This window comes from Erythrolamprus reginae, chromosome 4, assembly GCF_031021105.1.
Source record: "Erythrolamprus reginae isolate rEryReg1 chromosome 4, rEryReg1.hap1, whole genome shotgun sequence".
Lineage (NCBI taxonomy): Eukaryota > Metazoa > Chordata > Lepidosauria > Squamata > Dipsadidae > Erythrolamprus > Erythrolamprus reginae.
This window is the reverse complement of record NC_091953.1, coordinates 2,816,596-2,835,704: the sequence shown is the minus strand read 5'-3', so window position 1 is coordinate 2,835,704 and position 19,109 is coordinate 2,816,596. Positions and strand designations below refer to the sequence as shown.

Sequence of the window (19,109 nt, the reverse complement as noted above, 5' to 3'; positions counted from 1 at the left end):
GGAAGGAGGGAGGGAGGGGATGGATGGATGGATAGATTCTGGAAAGAAGGAAGGAAGGGAGAGGGGAGGAAGGGAGGGAGGGAGGAAATGGAAGAAAGAAAGAAAGAAAGAAAGAAAGAAAGAAAGAAAGAAAGAAAGAAAGAAAGAGGGTTTACAGAATCAGCCATTGTTATTATTGTTATTGTTATTATTATTATTGTTATTGTTATTAAAAAAGCTCTCCGTCTCCTTTCCCCTTTCTGGGCTTTTTCTTTCCAGCTACACAGCAGCCAGTGTGATCGACACAGCCAGCAAGTACAAACTGCTTTGGAAGACGCCTCTGGAGGACGTCGAGATCGCCAAAGGTTTGTGGCGGCGGCTCTAAGTAGTGACCGGACACCCCCCACCCCTGCGTAAAGGCTGTGGTTCTGAAGCCTCCAACCGGGGTCGGGCGCCCAGTCCAGATCTTCTCTTCCGTCCACATGTCACGAATGCAGGGGGAATGGAAGGAAAAGGATCCCAGCCAGGCCATTCCACCCCCTGAGAGATCTATCAATCCATTTAGGACATAAAGCGGGAGGCCTTACATTGAATTTTTTTTCTCCGCTGTGCACACAGGGAGCTGTCAATCCAGCAACCGTGACAGCATCCAGAAAGCCATCTGCCGCTTGGACGAAGACCTCAGCACCCTCGGCCAAGTCAGCAAACTCTCCGAGACCCTCAGTTTCCCCCACCAGGTGAGCCATCTCCTTCCATATCAAAGGGTCGGAGGTGGAGAGTTTAAATGAAAAAAAATGGAAAGGAAGGAAAGAAGAAGAGAGAGAAAGAAAGAAAGAAAAGAAAGGAAGGAAGGAAGCTAGGAAGGAAGGGAGGGAGGAAGGGACGAAGGAAGGAGAGAGAAAGAAGGAAGGAAGGGACGGAAGGAAGGAGAGGAAAGAAAGAAAAGGAAGGAAGGAAAAAGAAGAGAGAGAAAGGAAGGGAAGGAAGGAGAGAGGAGAAAAAGGAAGGAAGGGATAAAGAAAGAGAAGGAAGGAGAGAGAAAGAAAGGGAAGGAAGGAAAAGAGGAAGGAGAGAGAAAGAAAGAGAAAGAAGGAAGGAAGGAAGAAAAAGAAGGTAGGGAAGATGGAAGGAAGGAGAGAGAGAGAAGAAAGGAAGAAAGGGAAGAAAGAGAGAGAGAAAGAAAGAGAAGGAAGGAGAAAAAGAAAGAAATAAAGAAAGAAAGGGAAGAAAGAGAGAGGGAAAGAAATAGAAGGAAGGAAGGAGAGAAAGAAAGAAAGAAAAGGAAGAAAGAGAGAGAGAGAGAAAGAGAAGGAAGGAAGGAGAGAAAGAAAGAAAGAAAAGAAAGATCTTTCTTAACCCTTATCTTACACTAATTGCCCTTAAAAAAATTATTTGTTCTTACACATTAATTATCCATATACAGTATATCATCTCAATCCTATGAGATATTATCATAACAATATTCACATGCCATTGGCCCCGCCCCTCTCCTCCACGTGACCTTCAATTTTCCTGGGATCCCCGCGACCCTCGTCCTGATCTCCGCTCTGCTTCTTCAGACCCTGGATGACGTCATCAAGGACCTAATGGCCGCCATCCACCGGGAACTGACCGACAAGCAGTCCGTCTCCTTCAGCCTCTCCTTTCCCCCCAACAAAATGGAGCTCACCGTCACCAAATCCGACAGCACCGATTCTCACATTTTCGAATTTCCCAATCCGGATGCCCGGCACAATTTTGAACAAGGTTTCGAGGACGCCAAAAAGAAGCTCGGTGAGTTTATGAGGATGGTTTTATGGCGTTGGCTATTGAATAAACTGCATTCTAGAACTTTCTAGAGTGAGAGGGGCGGCATACAAATCTAATATATTATTATTATTATTATTATTATTATTATTATTTTCAATAGATAGATAAGAGAGAGAGAGAAAGAGAAAAGAAAAAAGGATGGAGAAGAGAAAAAGGATAGAATAGAATAGAATTCTTTATTGGCCAAGTGTGATTGGACACCCAAGGAATTTGTCTTTGGTGCAGATGCTCTCAGTGTGCATAAAAAGACAAGATACATTTGTCAAGAATCATAAGATCCAACACTTAACGGTTTTCCGGGTATAAATAAGCAATCAAATTATATCAGGAACCAGTCAATATAAAATCTATGGATACAGGCAAGAAAGTTATGATCATACAGTCGCCCTGAATCTTCAAAGACACACAAATCTAATAAATTATTATTATTATTATTAATTATAATACAGTGTTTGTGGGAGGAGATGGGTAATGGGAACGATGTGAAGATTAATAGTAGTGCAGCCTTAGTGAATAGGTTGACAGTGCTGATGGAATTAATTTGTTTAGCAGAGTGATGGCATTTGGGAAAAAAGTGCTCTGTAGCGTGGTTTGGAGGGTTGGAGTTGAAACAGTTTGTGTCCAGGATGTAAGAGGGTCTGTAAATATTTTCATAAGAGTATTAGGTATGTTCACTATCTCGAGCTATTTATTTAAAAAATAGAGGCAGGATACAGTTTATACATGGAATGTTTGTGTGTATGTTTGCTTTTAATAATGGGGTTTTTAGTGTTTTTTAAATTATCAGATTTGTTCTTACATTGTCTTTGTTATTGTTGTGAGCCGCCCCGAGTCTACGGAGAGGGACGGCATACAAATCTAATAAATAATAATAATAATAATAATAATAATAATAATAATAATAATAATAATAATAATAATTTTAAAAAGAAATAGTGATTTTAAAAAAATTAAATTATAAAATGTATTATAAAACTGAAAATCTGTCTTACGTTTCATGATGGAAGCTTCTAACAAAAACTGCCTGGACCCTGAGTTCCTGAAGGCCATTCCCATTATGAAAACACGGAGCGGGATGCAGGTGGGTGAACGTTTTTTCAGTTCAACCCAAAGTTGTTGTTTTTCTCTCTCTCGCTTACTTATAGGTTCTGCGGTGTATTACGAAGTTACTCCTTTAATGAACTTCGTAGTATACTGTACAGCTGAGCAATGCCCTTTAATGCAATACACTTGATTTTATTTATTTATTCATTCATTTATTCAATTTTTATGCCGCCCTTCTCCTTAGACTCAGCTTACAACATGTTAGCAATAACACTTTTTAACAGAGCCAGCCTATGGCCCCCCACAATCCGGGTCCTCATTTTACCCACCTCGTAAGGATGGAAGGCTGAGTCAATCTTGAGTTGGGGATGAGATTTGAACCGCTGACCTTCAGATCAGAGAGGGCCCACAACTTGGGCGTCCTCCTCGATCCACAGCTCACATTAGAGAAACACCTTTCAGCTGTGGCGAGGGGGGCGTTTGCCCAGGTTCGCCTGGTGCACCAGTTGCGGCCCTATTTAGACCGGGACTCACTGCTCACAGTCACTCATGCCCTCATCACCTCGAGGTTCGACTACTGTAACGCTCTCTACATGGGGCTACCTTTGAAGAGTGTTCGGAAACTTCAGATCCTGCAGAATGCAGCTGCGAGAGCAATCATGGACTTCCCCAAATATGCCCACGTTACACCAACACTCTGCAGTCTGCATTGGTTGCCGATCAGTTTCCGGTCACAATTCAAAGTGTTGGTTATGACCTATAAAGCCCTTCATGGCATCGGGCCAGATTATCTCCGGGACCCCCTTCTGCCACACGAATCCCAGTGACTGGTTAGGTCCCACAGAGTGGGCCTTCTCCGGGTCCCGTCGACTAAACAATGTCGTTTGGCGGGACCCAGGGGAAGAGCCTTCTCTGTGGTGGCCCCGGCCCTCTGGAACCAACTTCCCCCAGTGATTAGAATTGCCCCCACCCTCCTCGCCTTTCGTAAGCTCCTTAAAACCCACCTCTGCCGTCAGGCATGGGGGAGCTGAGATATTCTTTCCCCCTAGGCTGCTACAATTTATGTATGGTATGTTTGTGTGTATGTTTGGTTTTATAATAAGGGTTTTTAATTGTTTTACTATTGGATTGTCACATGTTGTTTTATCACTGTTTTTGCTGCCCCAAGTCCATGGAGAGGAGCGGCATACAAATCCAATAAATAATAATAATCATCATCATCATCATCATCATCATCATCATCATCATCATCATCATCTATAGTCAGCTTCAGTGGCCTGCAGTACTGCACTCTACCCACTGCGCCACCCCGGCTCTTTTTTTGCCCTGCCATTGAAGCGTTCAAGTATAGGCAGTCCCCTTAACTAGATGGTAGCAAAGTGAATTGCAAATAGATGCAGAAGAAATGAAGAATATGGTGTACAACATAAGGAAAATTAAGAATACAAGGGTTTAGAGAAATTTTACATGTGGTATCATACACCTGCACAACTTGCGCATGTTTATCGGAATGTTAAGGGCGCCTGTTGGCACGGATGTCAGGAGAGAGGGGTGTTCGTGCACATGTTTTTAGGAGTGTTTGGGAGGGCAGAAATTCTGGACAGAAGGGCAAGACGAAATTAATAGGATGTTGGGGAAAAGGAATCCTCAATCTGAGTATTGTATTGACAGTTCTGTGTTAGCAAAAACTTCAGAAGAGAAGGATTTAGGGGTAGTGTTTTCTGACAATCTCAAAATGGGTGAACAGTGCGGTCAGGTAAAATGCTTGGCTGCATAGCTAGAGGTATCACAAGCAGGAAGAGGGAGATTGTGATCCCGCTATATAGAGTGCTGGTGAGACCACATTTGGAATAATACTGTGCTCGGTTCTGGAGACCTCACCTACAAAAAGATATTAACAGGGGAAGCAAGTCTTGGAGTACTTGGAATATTGTGTACAGTTCTGCTCACCACACCTCAAGAAGGAACTGTAATGGAACTGGAAAAGGTGCAAAAAAGGGCAGCAAGGATGATCAAAGAAATGGATCCCCTCCCTTATGAAACCAGGTTGCAACGCCTTGGTCTCTTCAGCCTTGAAAGGCGGCATTGAAGGGGTGACTTGATTGAAGTATCACACAATACTAGGGCAAGGGGCCACTCCCTAAAGCTCATAGGTAAGAAAGTGAGGACAAATCAAGGGAAATATTTCTTCACCCAGAGGGTCCTTGGTTGATGGGATTCCCTTCCAGAAGAGGTTGTGACAGCTGTCATCATGGATAGCTTCAAGGCAGGATGAGACAGATTCATGGATGCCAAGTATATCGATGGTTATTGAAACGGATAATTAATAATAATAATAATTTATTAGATTTGTATGCCGCCCCTCTCCAAAGACTCGGGGCGGCTCACAACAAACGATAAAACAATATATATAGGCACAAATCTAATATTAAGAAAAGAAAAGAAAAAAAAACCCTATCATAATTAAAAACAGCACATACATACCAAACATAAATTATAATAAGCCTAGGGGAAAGGTGTCTCAAATCCTCCATGCCTGGTGGTATAAGTGGGTCTTAAGTAGTTTACGGAAGACAAGGAGGGTGGGGAGCAGTTCTAATCTCCGGGGGGAGTTGATTCCAGAGGGCCGGGGCCGCCACAGAGAAGGCTCTTCCCCTGGGGCCCGCCAGACGACATTGTTTAGTCGACGGGACCCGGAGAAGGCCAACTCTGTGGGACCTTATCGGCCGCTGGGATTCGTGCGGTAGCAGGCGGTTCCGGAGGTATTCTGGTCCAATGCCATGTAAGGCTTTAAAGGTCATGACCAACACTTTGAATTGTGACCGGAAACTGATCGGCAGCCAATGCAGGCCACGGAGTGTTGTCGATACATGGGCGAATCTGGGAAGCCCCACGTGCTTCCCAGATGTCCAAGTGCTGCCTCTATGTTGGTTGAGGCAGGCAGGATTCCCTTGGGGACCATTTGTTGGGGGTCAAGGGAAAGGGAGGGTCTTTCTTTCTGCTCAAGATCCCAATGGACAATTGGTGGGCCACTGTGTGACACATAATGCTGGATTCGATGGGCGTTGGCCTGATTCAGCAGGGCTCTTCTTAGGTTCTTATGTTCTAAGTCGAATGCTTGGCTGCATAGCTAAAGGTATAGCAAGCAGGAAGAGGGAGATTGTGATCCCGCCGTAGAGAGCCCTGGTGGGACCTCATTTGGAATAATACTGCGTTCAGTTCTGTAGATGTCACCTAGAAAAAGATATGGATCAAATTGAATGAGTCCAAAAATGGGCTACAAGAATGGTGGAAGGTCTTAAGCATAAAACGTATCAGGAAAGACTTCATGAACTCACTCTGTATAGTCTGGAGGACAGAAGGGAAAGGGGGGACAGGATCGAAACATTTAAATATGTTAAAGGGTTAAATAAGGTTCAGGAGGGAAGTGTTTTTAATAGGAAAGTGAACACAAGAACAAGGGGACACAATCTGAAGTTAGTTGGGGGAAAGATCAGAAGCAACAGGAGAAAACATTATTTGACTGAAAGAGTAGTAGATGCTTGGAACAAACATCCAGCAGACGTGGTTGGTAAATCCACAGTCACTGAATTTAAACATGCCTGGGATAAACATAGATCCATCCAGGATACGTATAAGGTATATTGTATGTATCCAGGATATATGTTTATCCCAGGCATCTAAAAAAGAGGAAATAGTATAGTATAGATGGACCATGAGCTCTTTTTGTGCCATCAATCTTCTATGTTTCTATGCTGCTAATGAAGATTAAATCTAATTTACTTTGCTTTCATTTAGTTTAATTTAATGTATTAGATTTATAAGCTGCCCAATTCCTTCCGGACTCTGGGCTGCGAGATCTTAAGGGCGACTTGCTTTGCTTCCCCCTCCCCAGTTCTCCTGCGCCTCCCCCAGCCACAGCAACCCGGAGAACGCCTACGAGGTCTGGGTCTGCAACAGCGACGGCTACGTCGGCCAGGTGTGTCTGCTGAGCATCCGGAAGGAGCCCATCGTGGAGGCCTGCATTGCCGTCTGCTCCGCCCGGATCCTGTGCATCGCCTCCGTGCCGGGTCTCAAGAGGACCTACAGGTAAGCTGCCCTGCCAGCCCCCCTTTGACCTCTGGGGGCACCTCAGGTCGGCGCCGCTTGGGAACCTAAAGCGATGACGACAAACCTGTGGTGCCATATCGGAGCCAATGTCAGCTCCAGCGCGTGTGTGGCAGCTGATTTTGGGCCCTGGGAAAGGACGTTTTGCCCTCTAGAGGCTTCAGGGAAAAGAAAGGAAAAGGAGGGAGGGAGGGAGGAAGAGGAGAGGGGAAGGGAAATAAGAAAAGGAAGGAAGGAAGGAAAGGAAGGAAGAGGGGAGGGGAAGGGAAATAAGAAAAGGAAGGAAGGAAGAGGGGAGGGAAGGGAAGGGAAATAAGAAAAGGAAGGAAGGAAGAGGGGAGGGGAAGGAAAATAAGAAAAGGAAAGAAAGAAAGGAAGGAAGAGGGGAGGGGAAGGGAAATAAGGGAAGGAAGGAAGAGGGGAGGGGAAGGGAAATAAGAAAAGGAAGGAAAGAAAGGAAGGAAGAGGGGAGGGGAAGGGAAATAAGAAAAGGAAGGAAAGAAAGGAAGGAAGAGGGGAGGCGAAGGGAAATAAGGGAAGGAAGGAAGGGGGAGGGGAAGGGAAATAAGAAAAGGAAGGAAAGAAAGGAAGGAAGAGGGGAGGGGAAGGGAAATAAGAAAAGGAAGGAAGGAAGAGGGGAGGGGAAGGGAAATAAGAAAAGGAAGGAAGGAGGAAAAAAAGAAAAAAGGGGGAAGGAAAGGGAAGGAAAAGAAGGGAAGGAAAATAAGAAAAGGGAGGAAGGAAAGAAAGAGAAAGAGAGAAAAGGAAAGAAAGAGGGAAGGGAATACAAGGAAGGAAGGAGGAAAGAAAGAAAGAGAAATAAAGAAAGAGGGAAGGGAAAGAAGAAAAGGAAGGAAGGAGGAAGGAAGGAAAGAAAGAGGGAAGGGAAGCGAAAGAAGGGAAGGAAAGAAAGGAAAGAAAGAAAGAAAGGAGCAAGTTAGAGCAATGAAAAAACCCTGCAAACCCTGGAAAACAGTCTTTCCAGAGAGTAACAATGAAAGAGCCTGCAAGGTAAGAGCTGGGAAGATCGTCAGCACCTGGTTAGGGCTGGGGGAAAAAGCTTCAAATAAAAAAGCTACATTCACAGTATAAAACGCACCTGAACTTGAAGCCTCTTTTAGAGAGGGAAAAAGGTGCGTCTTATACTCCGAAAAATTATTGTTCGCGTAACACTGTCAACGTCACTTATTGTCTCTTTGTAACGCATTCTTCCCTCCAGGGAACGTCCAGTCTCTCTGGCCAGCCCAGCCTCGGAGCCACCAAATCCCAGCCTGGATGAGACGGCCCCTCAACCATGTTTACACATCTCCATTTCTGGTTCTTCTCTGGAGATCTCGGAGCCCATGGACACCACCGGCCGGGAACTCGTCCCGTTTGACAGCGATGATACCGACGACGAGTCTTCGCCGAGTCCTTCCGGCACACTTCAGAGCCATTCCACCATCTCCAGCTTCACAAGTGAGTGCCCCGTTTCTCGAAAAAGAGGATAGAGTGACCTGTACAGATAGTCATCGACTTGCGACGGTTCGTTTAGTGACCGTTCAATGTTGCAACGGCATTGAAAAAAAGTGACTTATGAGCGGTTTTCAGACTTTTGATTGTTTTTCTCCACCTGGGCGATTTTAAAACTGGTGGACTTCAACTCCCAGAATTCCCTGGCCACCTGGAGGCGTCTGTAATATGGCAAATGATTTAGCTTTACTAGATAAATGGTCAAAGCAATGGAAACTGCAGTTGAATGTTTCCAAATGTAAAATAATGCACTTGGGGAAAAGGAATCCTCAATCTGTGTATTGTATTGGCAGTTCTACGGAGAGGGGCAGCATACAAATCTAATAAATAATAATAAAGTTCTGTGTTAGCAGAAACTTCAGAAGAGAAAGATTTAGGGGTAGTGATTTCTGACAGTCTCAAAATGGGTCAGGTGGTAGGGAAAGCAAGTAGGATGCTTGGCTGCATAGCTAGAGATATTACAAGCAGGAAGAGGGAGATTGTGATCCCGCTGTATAGAGCACTGGTGAGACCATATTTGGAATATTGTGTCCAGTTCTGGAGACCTCACCTACAAAAAGATATGGATAAAATTGAAAGGGTCCAAAGAGTGGCCACAAAAATGGTGGAAGGTCTTAAGCATAAAACGTAACAGGAAAGACTTCATGAACTCAATCTGTCCAGTCTGGAGGACAGAAGGGAAAGGGGGGACACGATCGAAACATTTAAAAATGTTAAAGGGTTAAATGAGGTTCAGGAAGGAAGTGTTTTTAATAGGAAAGAGAACACAAGAACAAGGGGGCACAATCTGAGGTTAGTTGGGGGAAAGATCAGAAGCAACATGAGAAAATATTATTTGACTGAAAGAGTAGTAGATACTCGGAACAAACTTCCAGCAGACGTGGTTGGTAAATCCACAGGAACTGAATTTAAACATGCCTGGGATAAACATAGATCCATCCTAAGATAAAATACAAGAAATAGTATAAGGGCAGACTAGATGGACCAGGAGGTCTTTTTCTGCCGTTAGTCTTCTATGTTTCTATGAAGTCAAAATAAAATAATAACAGAGTTGGAAGGGTCCTTGGAGGTCTTCTAGTCCAACCCCCTACTCAGGCAGTAAACCCGATGCAGATAATCTTCGACTTACAACAGTTCATTTAGTGACCATCCAAAATCACAACGGCACCGGAAATAGTGGCTGATGACCATTTTTCACACTTAACGACCATTGCAACTTTTCCGTGGTCACATGATTCAAAATTCAAATGCTTGGCAACTGCCTCAGACTTATGACGGTTGCAATGTCACACGATCCACTTTGGGGATCTTCCAAAAAGCCAATGGGGAAGCCAGATTCACTTAACGCCTGCGTCACTAATTTAATAACAACTGCAGCAATTTGCTTAACAACTGTGGCAACCAAAGTCGTAAAAACGGGTCAAAACCCACTTAACAAATGTTTCACTTAACAATACAAGTGTCGGGCTCAATTGTGGTCTACCCATAAGGCAAAATAATAATAATAATAATAATAATAATAATAATAATAATAATTTATTGGATTTGTATGCCTCCCCTCTCCATAGACTCGGGGCGGCTAACAACAATGATAAAAACAGCATGTGACAATCCAATAATAAAACAACTAAAAACCCTTATTATAAAACCAAACATACATACAAACATACCATGCATAACTTGTAATGGCCTAGGGGGAAGGAATATCTTAACTCCCCCATGCCCGGCGGTATAAATGAGTCTTGAGTAGTTTACGAAAGACAGGGAGGGTGGGGGCAATTCTAATCTCCAGGGGGAGCTGGTTCCAGAGGGCCGGGGCCGCCACAGAGAAGGCTCTTCCCCTGGGGCCCACCAAACGACATTGTTTAGTCGATAGGACCCGGAGAAGGCCACTTCTGTGGGACCTTATCGGTCGCTGGGATTCGTGCAGTAGCAGGCGGTTCCGGAGGTAGTCTGGTCCAAAGCCATGTGACCGGAAACTGATCGGCAGCCAATGCAAGCCATTCAACACACACATACACAAAAACACACACTGAGTTGTTGTTTCCACCAACCAAGCCTTCGTTGCTTTAATAAACATTATAAAAATCCAGATTTTTGTTTTCTCCACCCCCGCCCAAGAAACTACTTAGTTAAAGCAGCCTGGAAGCCTTTGAGCAACACAAACAAATCCCGTTGTCTTTCTGTTTCCTAAGAAACGGGCCTTCTATTACCTAGCAAAATATCCAAATATTTTTCCTCCTTGGAAGCTGCCCTTGTTTATCCACTTTGAGAATAGCAGCGTCGTTAGAACCGAGACAGAAGAATATGACGTGTTCTGACCCAAAATCAGAGGTTTTGTTATTGTTTATATTAATGCTGTAGCCGGTGTCAAGATGGTGCGGTGTGATATCTTATTAATAAGCAGTGCACTGGAATAAACCATCAGCCCAAATAACAACGCTCCCTCCTAAACACACACTCACACAGCCAGCATCATCGCTTTCATCGCTATCATCATCATTATTTTATTCACAAAAAAATCCAGTAATACACAGCAGACAAGATTTATATGCTGGATTCCGTATCATAATATCACAATAACACAAGTCAAACACTTCCCAAGCATCTAGGAGTGTGTGATGTATTATTATTATTATTATTATTATTATTATTATTATTATTATTATTATTATTATTATTAACAACAATACAACAGAGCAAACAAGATCACTATGCTGGATTTCGTATTTCGTTATCAGTCGGGCGCTTCCCAAGCACCTAGGACTGCGTGATGTAGTGGCGAATTATGTGTGCCGATCCCAGTTTTTACTATTATTATTATTATTATTATTATTATCATCATCATCATCATCATCATTATCATCATCTCCTTTATTCATTAAACAGGAAACTCATAATAAGGGTTTTTAGTATTTTTTTATAATAAGGGTTTTTAGTTGTTTTATTAAATTGGATTGTTACATGTTGTTTTTTATCATTGTCAGCCGCCCCGAGTCTGCGGAGAAGGGCGGCATACAAATCCAATAAATAAATAAAATAAATAAACTGAACATTTAAAAATAGCAATAGCATTTAGACTTATATACCGCTTCATAGTGCTTTACAGCCCTCTCTAAGCAGTTTATAGAATCAGCCTCTTACCCCCAACAATCTGGGTCCTCATTTGACCCCCCTCGGAAGGACGGAAGTCGTGAGTCCACCTGGAGCCCGTGGTGAGATTTGAACTGCCAAACTACAGCTAGTAGTTAGCTGAAGTAACCTGCAGTGCTTCACTCTAACCACTGCACCACCCCGGCTCTTATAAGTATCACAAACACCACTGGCTAATGGTTGATACAGGTTGCTGCCAGCGTCCGAGGTATCAACCAAGTATCTTCTTAAAATATATGGTGTTCGAAGTAACACCGTTTTTTGCAGTTCCTCTGGTGTTATTGCAGGAAGCAATATTATTATTATTATGGCCACGGACTCGTCTTTGTCTTGGGTCACCGTGTCCTGGAGAATTGTGCGATCGCCTTTAATGGCCTTCTGATGAGCAGAGTCAATGGGGGGAGCCAGATTCACTTAACGTCCACGTGACTAAACCACCGCGGCAGCAAGAGAACGTTTGTAAACTAGGGAGAAATTCACTTAAGTGTCGCTTCATCTTCCTCCTCTTTTAATGATCCTGTCATCCCTTGCAAGGTGGAGTATGGGAAGCTGAATGGGTGTTTAGTGTTTACTGGCCTGTTTCCTCCCAGGAGATTCCTAGAGAGGCCCCACGGAGGCTTCTTCCCGCCTTTTCCGGCCCTCTTTCCTCCCAGGAGATTCCTAGATAGGCCCCAAGGAGACTTCTTCCCACCTTTTCCGGCCTTGTTTCCTTCCAGGAGTTTCCTAGACAGGCCCCACGGAGGCTTCTTCCCGCCTTTTATGGCCTTGTTTCCTCCCAGGAGATTCCTAGACCACGGAGGCTTCTTCCCGCCTTTTCCGGCCTTGTTTCCTTCCAGGAGTTTCCTAGAGAGGCCCCACGGAGACTTCTTCCCGCCTTTTACGGCCTTGTTTCCTCCCAGGAGATTCCTAGAGAGGCCCCACGGAGGCTTCTCCCTGCCTTTTCCGGCCCTATTTCCCCCCAGGAGATTCCTAGAGAGGCCCCACGAAGGCTTCTCCCTGCCTTTTCCGGCCCTGTTTCCTCCCAGGAGATTCCTAGAGAGGCTCCACAGAGGCTTCTTCCCACCTTTTCCGGCCCTGTTTCCTCCCAGAAGATTCCTAGAGAGGCCCCACGGAGGCTTCTCCCTGCCTTTTCCGGTTACAGTTTCGGAGGCTCGGATTTGTAACTGGAAAATGGTCCTTGAGAAGAGGCAAAAAAATCTTGAACACCCGGTTCTCATCTAGAAAAGTTTGTAAGTAGAGGCGTTTGTAGGTAGAGGTACCACTGTATCCCCTGTGTACCAGGAGAGAGAAATATCTGCCTCTACCTAGAATTGTGAGGTGAGAGCGCCACCTATAGGCCACCAAACCACTCTGCTTAGGAACAACAATAAAACATGCTGGCTCCATTGTGATTGTCATTCAAGGACCGTCTCCTTTTCTTGTCCTTTTCTTCTTCCGTTTTCCCCTCGCCAGATGAGGAGATCTCCAGCTCCAAAGACGTGACGGTGGAGACCACCAGCTCGGAAGAGGAGCAAGATCCCAGCGGCTTCCTTCCAATTGGCCGCCCTTTTGCTCAGAACCAGATCGCCGAAAGCCCCATGGATGGCCGAGCCATGAGACGCTCCAGTCAAGGTTCCTTCACCAGGGCCAGCTTGGAAGACCTGCTGAGCGTCGATCCGGAGGCCTATCAGAGTTCCATGTGGCTGGGCACAGAGGATGGGTGGTAAGGAGAATCTCTCCAGGCCTCCTGTTCATTTATCCTGTCTATCTGTCTGTCTGTCTGCCTACCTACTTACCTATCTATCTATCTCCATCTATCCTATCTATCTATTCATCCTATCTATCTATCCTATCCATCCATCTATCCATCTATCTTATCTATCTATCTATCTATCTATCATCTATCTATCATCTATCTATCTATCATCTATCTATCTATCATCTATTTATCTATCATCTATCTATCTATCTTCTATCTATCTATCATCTATCTATCATCTATCTATCTATCATCTATCTATCTATCATCTATCTATCTTCTATCTATCTATCTATCAATCATATATCTATCTATCTATCATCTATCTATCCATCTATCTATCTATCTATCATCTATCCCGGGGTAGGCAAAGTTAACTCTTCTATGACTTGTGGACTTCAACTCCCAATCATGCTAGCTCTTCTCCTGGGTCCCGCCAAACGACATTGCTTAGTTGACGGGACCCGGAGAAGACCCACTCTGTGGGACCTAACTGGTTGCTGGGATTCGTGCAGCAGAAGGCGGTCCCTGAGATAATCTGGTCCGGTGCCATGAAGGGCTTTATAGGTCATACCCAACACTTTGAATTGTGACTGAAAACTGATCAGCAACAAATGCAGACTGCGGAGTGTTGGGGTGACATGGGCATATTTGGGAAACCCCATGATAGCTCTCGCAGCTGCATTCTGCACGATCTGAAGTTTCCGAACACTCTTCAAAGGTAGCCCCATGTGGAGAGCATTACAGTAGTCGAGCCTCGAGGTGATGAGGGCATGAGTGACTGTGAGCAGTGACTCCCGGTCCAGATAGGGCCGCAACTGGTGCACCAGGCGAACCTGGGCAAATACCCCCCTCGCCACAGCTGAAAGGTGTTTCTCTAATGTGAGCTGTGGATCGAGGAGGACGCCCAAGTTGCGGACCCTCTCTGAGGGGGTCAATGATTCCCCCCCCCAGGGTGATGGACGGATGGATGGAATTGTCATTCCTCCCTTTCTACATGTGCTGTTTTCGTTATTTTTGCCTAAATGTAGGATCTTGCATTTCTCTCTGTTAAATACCATTCTATTAGTTTCAGCCCTTTGTTCAAGCTCTTTTTGAATCCTATCTCTATCCTGTTTAGCATTAGCAACACCGCCTAGCTTTGTGTCATCAGCAAATCTGATACGTTTTCCGTCAATTCTGTTTGGGTTTGCAGCCTCCACGTCTATCAGTCTTCAGACAACATTCGCAACAGGAAAAACAGCTTGAAGATGCAACATTCCGCCTCGGTTACATGTATTTTGTAAGTGTTGAAGCACATTTAAGGACCCGGATTATGGGGGCAATAGGCTGGCTCTGTTAAAAAGCCGCCCTGAGTCCAAGGAGAAGGGTGGCATAAAAATCGAATGAATGAATGAATGAATGAATGAATGAATGAATGAATGAATGAATGAATGAATGAATGAATGAATAAATTAGTGTGCGCTGACCATAATACCCCCCCTATGCCACTACACAGGACCTGTTTGTATTCTGTGTGATTTAAGGAGAAAACAAATCTGATTTTGCTGGTACCTAAAAGAATAGAAAAGCGTAAAGACTAAGAAATTTAGTAAAGGGAGGAGAGTTTAGAAGTTCTGAACATGGGGACAGGCCATCAGGATGGGTCTGGGTGAGGAAAGGGAGGAGAGGATCGGTTACTGCAGGACTTTGAGATTCACTGGGGAACAGCAATTTTATTGTCTTAAAACTCTGACTTGTTTTAAACTAACTTTTGGGCTCTGGATCCAAAAATAGCCACAGTTTTTGTCAATCACGTCAACTTTTTAAGCTACAGGGTGCCCTCAAAAGTCATACAAATTGTGGCTATAAAGGAAAGTAAAATAAATACACTGTTTACAAAGAATAATTTTATTCATACAAAGGCCACAATAGTTACTGCAAGTTAAATTGTGTTCATACAAATACAGTAGTTGGTTTTTTTTAAAAAATCAAATGGTAATTATATATATTAAGGCAAAATCTTTCGCTTATAGCTTTTTCTCGAGTGTTTAATCTGTGGAGATTCTCGCTTATTTATTTATTTATTTAATTATTTAATTAATTAATTAAATTTGTATGCCCCCCCTCTCCGCAGACTCGGGGCGGCTAACAACAATAAAGAAGACAATGTAAACCAATCTAATATTTAAAATAATCTAAAAAACCCCAATTTAAAGAACCACTCATACATACAAACATACCATGTATAAATTCTATAAGCCTAGAGGGGAAGGGAAAATTTCAGTTCCCCCATGCCTGACGACAGAGGTGGGTTTTAAGGAGCTTGTGAAAGGCAAGGAGGGTGGGGGCAACTCTGATATCTGGGGGGAGTTGGTTCCAGAGAGTCAGGGCCGCCACAGAGAAGGCTCTTCCCTTGGGTCCCGCCGGACGGCATTGTTTAGTCCAGTGATTTTCAACCTTTTTTGAGCCGCGGCACATTTTTTACATTTTAAAATCCTGGGGCACACCGCCAACCAAAATGACACAAAATGACACCCTAAGACCCTTTCCTCTCTTTTTCCATCCCTGTCTCCTCCCCACCCTTGTGTGTGTGTGTGTGTGTGTAGACACTCTTGAACCATTTCCAAAAACAGGTGAGGGCTGGGGGGGGGGTTCTCTCTTATTCTTTGGGTGCTTTTTATCATATGCTTTAAATCAAGAGTCACTTCTCTCTCTCTATTGTTTCTCTCTCTTTCCTCTCATTCTCTGTCTCAATCATTTTCTCATTTCTCTTTTTTTCCTCCCCTTTTTGCTCATTTATCTCCTCTCTCTGTTGCTTGCTTTCTCTCTCTTTCTCTCTCTCTCTTGCTTTCTTTCTCTCTGACACTTGCTTTCTCTCTCTTTTTCTCTTTTCTTTCTCTCTCTTGCTTTCTCTTTCTCACTCTTTCTCTCTCTCTCTCTCTCTCTCGCTTTCTTTCTCTCTCTCTCTCACTCTCTCTCAGCAAAAAGTTGCGAGACTGGAACCTGAGCTTCCTTTTTCGCGGCACACCTGACCATGTCTCGCGGCACACTAGTGTGCCACGGCACACTGGTTGAAAAACACTGGTTTAGTCGATGGGACCCGGAGAAGGCCAACTCTGTGGGACCTTATCGGTCGCTGGGATTCATGCGGCAGAAGGCGGTCCCAGAGATATTCCAGGTTGGATACTCCATGTTGTTGGAGCTTGATGCTCCAACAATAGTCAGCCATCCTATGTACACCCCATCTAACTTGATACCATACCTCAATGACCTTCAGATCTTGGTGGAATCGCTCACCCTGCACCAAGATTTTCCGGGAAATTAGCAAGATGGCTATGTAAGAAATGCAATTTGATGTTCACGTTGGCTAATTAACTATACTATATATATAAGGTGTAGAGAAAAAATTTGACATGGTAGAAGAAAACTAACTACACTTTTGAAACCAGCATGCCTAATTAACTATTTAAAAAAGGTGAAAAATCACACTCATCAGAAATTGTGTTATAAATTGTTCCCCGTTGTTATTAGAAGGGACCTTGTAGGTCATCTGGTTTGCCATCACTGCCCTAAAGTCATGTCCCACTCCAAGAGTCTATGATACTATGACCTCCAAGGTTCCTTCTGGCCCTAGGACTCTATTATTTGTGATTCCTAAGGTCCTTTCCCACCCTAGGTATCTAAGCTTCTCCAAGGTTCTTTCCAGCCCTAGGCATCTATGACACTAGGACCTCCAAGATCCCTTCCCACCCCGGGAGTCTATGACTTTCTTTCCCTTAAGCTTTTGCAATTTCCGTTTATTTTATTTATTCATTCATTTGTCCAATACACAAATACATAGGAAGAAAAATAGACATGTAGTAATATATATAAGGGTAAAAGTGAACTTAGAGGAGAGGATATATGAAAGAAAGAAAATATATATGATAAGTGAGAGAAAAGAGAGACAATTGGACAGGGGACGAAAGGCACACCAGTGCATTTATGTACGCCCCTTACTGGCCTCTTAGGAACCTGGAGAGGTCAATCGTGGAGAGTCTAAGGGAGAAATGTTGGGGGTTAGGGGTTGACACAATTGAGTCCGGCAATGAGTTCCACGCTTCGATAACTCGATTGTTGAAATCATATTTTTTACAGTCAAGTTTGGAGCGGTTCATATTGAGTTTGAATCTGTTGCGTGCTCTTGTGTTGTTGTGGTTGAAGCTGAAGTAGTCATTGACCGGTAGGACGTTGCAGCATATGATCTTGTGGGCAATACTCAAATCGTGGTTTAGGCGCCGTAGTTCTAGGCTTTCTAGGCCCAGGATTGTTAGTCTATTTTCGTAGGGTATTCTGTTTCGAGTGGAGGAGTGAAGGGCTCTTCTGGTGAAGTATCTTTGGACGTTTTCAAGGGTGTTGATGTCTGAGATGTGGTATGGGTTCCAGACAGATGAGCTGTATTCAAGGATGGGTGTGGCAAAAGTTTTGTAGGCTCTTGTGAGTACAGTAGTGTGAGATTGCCTGAGCAGAAGCTGCGTAGGATCAGGTTAACAACTCTAGAGGCTTTTTTGGCGATATTGTTGCAGTGGGCTTTAGCACTTAGGTCATTCGATATTAGTATTCCAAGGCCTTTTACTTAGTGTGGGTTGGGAATGGATTAGAACCAATCAGTGCATAAAAAGCATTTAAGAATCTATTTGGCATAGCCAATCCCAAGCTTAGCATTAAACCGAGATGACTGTTCTTCTGGCCACAATCATATCATGTTGAGAAGGCACCTGGCCTCTTGCCCCACAATCATGAGGTTATGAGTTCAATCCTAGGTAGAGGCAGATGAAGGGTCTCCTGCTTGGGCAGGGGGGTTGGACTAGATGACCTGCAAGGTCCCTTCCAACTCTGTTCACATGTTAATGTGTGGATGGGTTTCCAAGTGGCCCAGGTTTCTCCGGCCTTTATGTGATTTCTTTCCCCACCCCTCAATATTAACTCTTAATTTGTTTTAGAGAAATAAAACAGCATGGAAAACGCCTGAAGCATCCAGAGTGGCTGGACGTTGGGCAGCATATCACTTTGATAAATTGTTATTATCATTCTACAGGTATCTGGACAACCAGGTGTTCGTTTCGCTGGCCAACGGAGAGCTGGTCGCCTATCAGAGGGAAGCAGGTAAAATAAACGGTCAAAGCAATGGAAACCGCAGTTTAATGTCTCCAAGTGTAAAATAATGCACTTGGGGAAAAGGAATCCTCAATCTGAGTATTGTATTGGCAGTTCTGTGTTAGCAAAAACTTCAGGAGAGAAGGATTTAGGGGTACTGATTTCTGACAGACTCAAAATGGGTGAACAGTGTGGTCAGGCGGTAGGGAAAGCAAGTAGGATGCTTGGCTGCATAGCTAGAGGTATAACAAGCAGGGAGATTGTGATCCCGCTGTATAGACTGCTGGTGAGACCATATCTAGAATACTGTGTCCAGTTCTGGAGACCTCGCCTACAAAAAGATATTGACAAAATTGAACGGGTCCAAAGACGGGCTACAAGAATGGTGGAAGGTCTTAAGCATTAAAACTTATCAGGAAAGACTTCATGAACTCAATCTGTATAGTCTGGAGGACAGAAGGAAAAGGGGGGACATGATTGAAACATTTTAATATGTGAAAGGGTTAAATAAGGTTCAGGAGGGAAGTGTTTTTAATAGGAAAGTGAACACAAGAACAAGGGGGCACAATCAGAAGTTAGTTGGGGGAAAGATCAAAAGCAACATGAGAAAATAGTATTTCACTGAAAGAGTAGTAGATCCTTGGAACAA

The 19,109-nt window shown here is 44.0% G+C and overlaps 1 protein-coding gene across 1 annotated transcript in view; it reads left to right on the top strand.

Annotated features, from left to right (window-relative positions):
- ARHGEF17 (Rho guanine nucleotide exchange factor 17) overlaps nt 1–19,109 on the top strand; it is a 150,458-nt gene that overhangs the window by 120,654 nt on the left and 10,695 nt on the right. Inside the window, exons 9-17 of the mRNA XM_070751512.1 lie at nt 259–344; nt 598–716; nt 1,539–1,752; nt 2,796–2,869; nt 6,728–6,921; nt 8,159–8,397; nt 13,057–13,306; nt 14,538–14,624; nt 18,402–18,469. Of these exons, the coding sequence (XP_070607613.1) occupies nt 259–344; nt 598–716; nt 1,539–1,752; nt 2,796–2,869; nt 6,728–6,921; nt 8,159–8,397; nt 13,057–13,306; nt 14,538–14,624; nt 18,402–18,469 (1,331 nt within the window). The remainder of the gene's footprint in view (nt 1–258; nt 345–597; nt 717–1,538; nt 1,753–2,795; nt 2,870–6,727; nt 6,922–8,158; nt 8,398–13,056; nt 13,307–14,537; nt 14,625–18,401; nt 18,470–19,109) is intronic.